At 46.4% G+C, this 7,946-nt stretch overlaps 1 protein-coding gene across 1 annotated transcript in view; it reads left to right on the plus strand.

The window, feature by feature from the left end:
• Positions 1 to 257: 257 nt before the first annotated feature.
• Positions 258 to 7,946, plus strand: part of PRKAA2 (protein kinase AMP-activated catalytic subunit alpha 2) — a 23,719-nt gene continuing 16,030 nt past the window's right edge. Inside the window, exons 1-2 of the mRNA XM_017805294.1 lie at positions 258 to 351; positions 6,792 to 6,933. Of these exons, the coding sequence (XP_017660783.1) occupies positions 258 to 351; positions 6,792 to 6,933 (236 nt within the window). The remainder of the gene's footprint in view (positions 352 to 6,791; positions 6,934 to 7,946) is intronic.

Here is a 7,946-nt window from a genome sequence, read left to right on the forward strand (position 1 = left end):
TGCCACTCGAGGAGGGTGTCACCCGCAGGCGGATGCCGCCCTAAAGGGCTGTCACCGCCGGCAGGTGCACCCGGAGCCAAGGAGATCTCCCCATCCCCACTCCCCTTCCCACCTGGCCCGGGCGGCGGGCGCGCCCCTCCCCGCCCCCGCGCTCCGGGCCGTGCCCGGCGCTCCCCGCCCCGCCGCTCCCGCCGCTCCCGCCCGCCGAGCCGCGCCGGTCCGCCCTGTGCATTGTGGTCCGGCGGCGGGGGGCGAACATGGCCGAGAAGCAGAAGCACGATGGGCGGGTGAAGATCGGCCACTACGTGCTGGGGGACACGCTGGGGGTCGGCACCTTCGGCAAAGTCAAGAGCTGAGTACCGCGGCCGCGGGCGGGGCCCCTTCGCCGCCGCCTCTCGCCTCCCTCCTCCCCTCTCCCGCGGCCTCCGCGCCCGCATCCCCTGCCCTCCCCTCCCCTCGCCGGCTCCCCCGCCGCGCCGGGGCCGCGCAGCATCCCCGGGGGGCGGCGGGGGGCGAGCGGCTGGCGGAGCCTCCTCGGGGGGCACGGGCTGGGAGGCGGCCGCTTCCCGGGGTGGGGATGGCGGGGGTGGTGAGAGATGCAGCCCTTGTCCCTCGGTAGCACGGGCTGTGACAGCTGCCGGTGCTGCGAGCACGACCCACCAAAACTTTGCTCCCGCGCTGGGAGGGAGGTGATGGGAAGGCTGGACCGCACACCGGGCACTGCCGGCATCCTGCCCCTCGGACCCGGGGCCGCGGTCCTCGGTGCGCCTTCTCTTTCCAAGGGACGGCAGGTGCTTCGGGTGGGCGTGAGGAGTCGGGAGCGAAAGGGGGTTGTGCTGCCGCCGCTCCGCACATCGCCCCGGGGAGAGAGCGGCGCCCCGACAGGCTGGGAGCGCCTCCGGCAGCGGGCGGGGATGGAGGGGTCGGGCCGGGCAGGGATGACAGAGTTCGGGTTGTTCAGCCTGGAGAAGAGAAGGCTCCAGGAGACGTTAGAGCACCTTTCAGTGCCTAAAGGGATTGCAAGAGAGCTGGAGAGGGACTTCTGACAGGGTGTGCAGTGACGGGACAAGGGGGAATGGCTTCACATTGACAGAGGGCAGGATTAGATGGGATATTGGGAAGGAATTCTCGACTGTGAAGGCGGTAAGGCACTGGCACAGGTTGCCCAGAGAAGTTGTGGATGCCCCATCCCTGGAGGTGTTCAAGGCCAGATTGGATAAAGCCTTGAGCAACCTGGTCAAGTGGAAGGTGTCCCTGGCAGGGGGGTTGGAATGAGATGATCTTTAAGGTCCCTTCTAACCCAAACCATGCCAGGATGGTAGGATGGAGGGATCATGTTGGCTTGGGGCTCCACACCAGAATTCCTTGATCAGTCATACCAGAGCAGCCAGCTCACATTCTGAAGGTACCAGTTTTGCTTTATCTGACTGTAAGGTTTGTGAATATTCGTATTTCTTTCTCCTGTGAGTTCTGCCATTACATTAAAATTTTATTTTTTAATCAGGATATTAAAAAAGAGCAAAACAAAAGAACAACAAAATTCACTGTCTAAGCAGTAATGGATAGCTGTCTTTCTCAGTAGGAAATGGGTTTATCTTGAGCCTGGGGAGCAGCTGCCCCACTCAGTGTCCTCTACCCTGTTGGGATGTGGCTCGGTGAGGGGGTGATGTGCCCCCACTCAGAGACTGGAGTTTTAAAATAAACCAAAACTGACAGCAGAGGAAAGAAGCCACCACAACCACTGGAGTTAAATCCACCTGTGACTATTAATCAGGGCCCTAAAAATATATTGCTCAGTTTAATCCCAAGCCACAAATTTACTGACTAAAGAATTATTGGAATAAATACTTCTAACAGTAAGGACCATTTAAATCTATACTAGCAGACCTCAAAAAGTGCTCCAAAGGCAGACCAAATTAAGCCCACCAACAAGACTTTTTTTCCTTGACTAGCACAAATACTCCTCACCCCACCTATGGCCCAACTTTGTTAAAAACTGACAGTTTCCAAAGAAACATTTCAAATAACATGAGAGATTTCTTAGCTCAAAAGCCTTTATAGATGAGTAGTATCCTTTACATATTTTTTCCTTCATGTTTTGCCTACAACAGACAGGTGAAATTTGTACTTGAGATTGGAAACTGAGATGAAGAAATGAAATCTCCTATTTATACAGAAATCTAGCATTTTAATTTAAATGGGCTTTAGAAAAACCTATATTCACATGAGAAAAGTAAAGAGATTTTTGCTTGATTGATTCAAGTGTTGTGTGTGTTGTGTATAATAATTGCTTTTTCAGAAAGAAGGCAGTGCCATCAGTGACATTTCTTGTTGCTGATGTGTTTTCTTCAAACTCTGCCTTGCACAAGCTTTCGTTTGAGGCACTTTTTTCCTGCCTTACTCCTCAACGTTAATGAATCATAATTTGCTATTTTTAAGGGTTACTGTTATTAAGGAAATAAAAAAAAGGGCAATTTTTTTAGGAAGGGTTGAGTGACATTGGCTACTAACCAGAACTTGAGTTTATGGCTGGAGCTGAACAGTGACTTTGAGCCATTAGAAACCAGAGATGTGACAGCAAAGGTCCTTGCCCCCTGTTGGGATGTTTCTTCTGGCTCAGCACTGTCTGGGTCATCAGGGAACTGATCCTCCTAAAAACTAGCTGAACACTGCAAGAAACTATTTGCTTTAAGCCCATTCAGTTTCTTGATCCCATTTACAGAAAGCCCACACAAGGCATGGAAGGGAGTAAATAGGTTGGCAGATGAGAGCAAGATTTTGGTGATAATACTGACATTCCAGCTGGAAATGGTGATGAGGATACAGCATCTGTTAGAAGAGAGGAACGTGTCAGGAGCTGATGTGGTGAATGGATAGGAGGTCTCATGCCAAGGATCAACATTATTACACAGGATTTTGCCAAGTATAGTTATTTTCCCTGTCCTCCAGGCCAAATGTAAGATTAATTTGCAGAAACAGAACTGTGGAGAAGATCCTGGACCTTTGAGTTTAGCAAAGCATTGAAGGAAGGAGGTGGCATCTCCTCCTCTGAGGGTTGGTAAGAACAGATTAGACAAACTGTGTTTGTCATGGGTGTGTTCTACCCTTCTGGTCCCCAGAAGCTCTCTCCTGACCACAGCCGTCACACAATGAGGTTCACAGAGGATGCAGCTTGGAGAGCTTCAGTCAAAATCCGGTGAAGTAACCCAAATATTTTTCCACGTGGTGCCATGCATGACATCCCCGGGGGCCTTGGTGGTTTCTCACCCACTCTTATTTGCCACTGAGGTGACAAGTTTGTGGTCCCTCAAGGACTGGCAGTGCTTGGGTTATGTTTATATTTGTTATGATGACACCTCCGTGGCCTTCAGTTGGGATCAGATCCTGTTTTTCCAGGCACTGTAGCGTTGCTGCTGAAGGACACCTTGTGTCAGAGGGATGATAAACTAAAGGAGACTGAGCAGATAAAGGAAAGGGAAAGGAAGGGTGGTATAACATATGAGCAAGTGGCTCTGGGACAGAATTAATACAGCTTTGCTAAATATGTGGTTTGGATGGATTTCATTTTTAACTTTAGGCTGAGATAAGGGCCAGCACAGCTGATAGGAAAGGAGTTTTCTCTCCCCTTCATAAATGTTTACATTCCCCTGAAGCATTTGCAAGAGTTAAAAAACATGCTGTAAAGAAACATGCTGTCAAGGGCTTTTAATTGTTATCTATGCTTATGGTACTATAATCACTATTCCTCCTCGTTTTTTCTCTTATGAGACTAAGTAAATGAGAAGAGTCTTCTCTTCAAAACTAATTCTATTATACCTCTCCCCTTTGTAAGAGCATCTGATGCTGAAGTGTTCTTGTCACACAGTCACACGTGTGAGCAGATGGGTAGCAGACAAGGGCACTCACATTGTGTCCTGTTTGGTGCTGTATTTTGGAGTTTAGGGTCAGTATTGCCACCTGACCCTCATGGCTGTTTGGTTTTTTTACCGCTCCTCATCTCAGTGTTGAATCCATCTCCCCTGCTCACCCCAGCAGAGTCCTAGTTGCTAGTTTTAAGCTCTGGTGGAGCTTACCTGAGTCCCTGTCACTAAAAGACAAGACATGCTCAATCCCCTGTCTAATGCTACTGCTTAGCCCTCCCTCCTCCCACTGGGTTTTTAATCTGAGGAGGGAGTGAGAGGGAGGGAGGGAGGAGGCTTTTTGAACACCAGCCAAGGCCACCGTTGCCCACTCTTGGGGTGAGAAGACAAACCCAGAGGAGCTGCACAAGCATCCTCTTCCACACCTGTGGGAAACATGGGACCTGCCACTGCTGAGTGATCCTGGGGCCAGATCATCCCACCGGTGTGCTCCAGTGTATGGGGTCAGACAGTGACTTTGTGGGCAGAGAGAAGATTGTCCTTCCTGCCCATGTCAAAATTCTTGCAACTACAGGCTGTAGCTAGAGAGACCTCAAAGGCTTAAAAGTCTCCCACCACATAGGAAGTTGTGTTCTCTCTTTGTCTCTCTCTCTCAGCGTTCAAGGAGGCTTAACAAGTCACTGGGGACAGAAACAATAATATCTCTGTATCTAATGCTTACTGTAAGCAAAAGATGGATTACAAAATAGACTGTTTATTTTTAATTATTAATGTGTTTGTGCTAGCAAACCTTCGTGGAGTTACACATTGTTTGTCACGGATGGAAAGGGGATGAACTGTTTGGGAATAGTATTAAAAACAGTAATTATTCATTCCAGGCATGGGAATTTTTTTTTCCTCAAGTGTATAATAAAAATTTTTCAAAGCATATGCTGAAGCAAGGCCAGAAAGGGTTGTCCTGAAACAAAGGGTGGCAGAAATCAGGGGGTTTGTCCTTGTTCAGCGATAAACTCCTTTGCTTTGCTGTTCCTCAGTTTCCCAACTAATGGCTTAGTGTGTTATAATTCTTTAATGGAGCTGAATTAATCAGGGGCAGCTTTCAAAGTAGTTTTTTTTGTGCTCCCAGGAAAGAAAGAACTATAGTTGACCTAATGAAATACTGCTGGGAAAAGACTTGATCTCGAAGATGTCGTGCTGAAGTTTTCTTGCACCTTTCTGTCATGCTTCCCCAGCCTCCTCAGTGTAACATATACTGTGCATATTCCCTGACAGCCTTGGCAAAGAGAGATCAGTGCCCTTTATAAGACTACTCTTGGCACAACTTTCAGAGAACTGCTTGCAGGGAATGAAGAGGCTGTATCCCAGCCCCCCTGCAAGCCCCTTGGTTTTGTACCCCTTGCACATGTGCTATTGTGCCCACCTTTGCTCCAGCAGAGCCTCCCTGCCATGGGGGCAACCCCAGCACTGCCCTGCTCTCTTCTTCCTAAGGATACACCATGGAAAATGCCTCCTTGGACTATTTACAGCCCTCTCCTTGCACTGCACAAGAGGAATTATCTGTCTCCTCCAGCCCTCAGCTAATCCCTAAATTGCATCTATACTGCAAAGCTGAGTTTATTTTCATTTCATCTAGTAGTTTTAAGTATTACGAGGAATAAAATGGACATGCAAAGTGGTGCTTTAATTTTCAAGGGCAGTAAAGTGTTTTATTTTTAGGATGCTCTTACTGAGGAAAGAATCTCTGGCAGGTCTTATCTGGTGGCTAATAATAGTGACCTGGTGTGCCCTGAGCGGTGCCGGCTCTGCTGCCCTGCGCTTCTCACACCATTTGCTTCTGATCAGTTCATTAGAGCCTCCAAAATTACAGGCTCTAATAATGTAATAACAAGGTTTACTCATGCTAATTAACTCCTTGAGCTCTATGTTATTACTGGAAGGGTAACGTTCATGATTAGAGAGCACAAATATTTACTGTAAGCAGGTTTTCTGTGCAGCCTTGAGGAGACCATCCATATGTCACCATATTAATATCACATTAAAAAATACTGAGAAGAGGTAACTCGTGGACAAAGAACCTTTTTTAGATATAAACATACAATTGACAGTTTTCAAACAGTTTCTGCTCTTAACTTCAGTATAAATCTTGCTTCCTAGGGGCTTTTTATTTTTTTGTGTAGTCTGATAACAAATGGATCACATGCTGAAGTCATTTCACATTATTAATTACAATCCCCCCAGTGACAGTGGTGCTGCTCCCAGTTTGTGGTTACGGTTTGTCCCTGAACACAGTAGATAAGCATCAGCATCTCAGTGAACTAAGTGCATTTTATAAAACCCCATATTGAAGTTTGCGTCTTTCCTAAAAGCAGAATTTGCTCCTGCAGTCCAGCAGCGTTCCTGCAGCTTGTCATCAAACCAAGGAGCACGCTCGAGGAAGTATAAATAGAAATTCATTTTAGTAATGCAAATCCTGCAGTCCTATTTTGGGCAGGGAAAATCCCTATATAATTTTTTTAAAAAGAAGTACGATGGTCTAGTTTTAAGACTGGGTTTATTAGGGATTTAGTCAGTCAGTGTGACAGTGGAGATTCTCCTCTGCCTTTTAAATATATCTGTTTCTGATTAATCTAGCTTTTACGTGCTATAAATCCTTGCAAATTAGCTCAGGGTATGACCTCCTCCAATAACTCACTCTGGTTTATTTACTGGAGTGTTTTTGGCAGATAAGTCCCCTCTATTCTGTATTCTATGACTCCACTGGGAAAACATGGAGTGAAGAGACAAAACACAATTTTAAAATATTTTACGCCCTCATCTTTTACTTTTTTCCCTTCAGGAGTGGCTCTTTGCTTATAAATCACAGTGTGCTAAACTGCTGGCATGACTCTTGCTTCACTGTTTAGTGACTTTGCAATGCTCTTTTTCTAATAGTTGGTGAACACCAGCTGACAGGGCACAAAGTAGCAGTAAAAATACTGAACAGACAGAAAATCCGCAGCCTGGATGTGGTTGGGAAGATCAAACGAGAAATTCAAAACCTTAAACTCTTCCGGCACCCTCACATTATCAAACTGTAAGTACCCTTTCAGCTTAGTCCTCTGTCTGCAAAGGCCTCTCATATGCAGTTGGCTTCGTTTCAGGAGATGGCTTAGAGTAGTAAAAAATGTATTTTGTCAAGTTTTTGCATGTTGGAACATGCACTGGCACAGGTTGCCCAGAGAAGCTGTGGCTGCCCCATCCCTGGAAGTGTTCAAGGCCAGGTTGGACAGTGTTTTAAAAACCTGGTCTGGTGGAAAGTGCCCTGCCCATGGCAGGGGGGTAGGAACTAGATGGTCTTTAATGTCCCTTCCAACCCAAACCATTCTATGATTCCATGAATTGTAGCATGGTCAGTCTCACAGAGTGAAGCCTTGGCCTCCAGTCAATAGGATTTATGTTTTAATGGACTGATTATCCAGAGCTTAAAAGAACATTTTTGTAAAATTTATTATTCAGACATAAGTTTTCGAAGTTGCCACTTTGATCAACCTGAGTTTAAGTTGTAAATCAGCACCTGCATTCCAGCTCTGGGATTCCTTCTCAATCCCTAGTTTGTGCAGCCAGTCCACATTAATGAGGCACTTGATAATATCTTTGGCATTTCTATAAAAGAAAGCTGTTGAATGGTAACTCTAAGGATAAGTTGACATTTAGGTCAGCCTTAAAACTGGCATGAGATACAGCAAATACCTGGGACTTAGAGGCAAGGGAAAACAAATTCTCTCTACAGTTAAATAACTAACCATGCAGCAACTGTTGACTTTAGAGTAACTTCACAGTTCCATGGATTTATTGGAGAACAGATTGGTATTATTTCATGAAAAAGCCAGCAAGACTCCTCAGCTGTGTATCCAGCATCCTGCAAGTTAAGTCCTGTTCGCACGTTCGTCAAAGTATTAAAACCTAAAAATTAAACCCATTTGGCAATTTCAGTACTTCCTCTGGTACACATTGCAATCATGGAATACAGTGATAAAGAAGAGAGGTGAGGAGGAGACTGTGGTACATAAACCTCCTCTTTCAATAACTTTTAAAATGTATATAAGA

This window comes from Lepidothrix coronata, unplaced genomic scaffold (genome assembly GCF_001604755.1).
Source record: "Lepidothrix coronata isolate B3197 unplaced genomic scaffold, Lepidothrix_coronata-1.0 Scaffold12, whole genome shotgun sequence".
In the NCBI taxonomy this organism is placed as follows: Eukaryota; Metazoa; Chordata; class Aves; order Passeriformes; family Pipridae; genus Lepidothrix; species Lepidothrix coronata.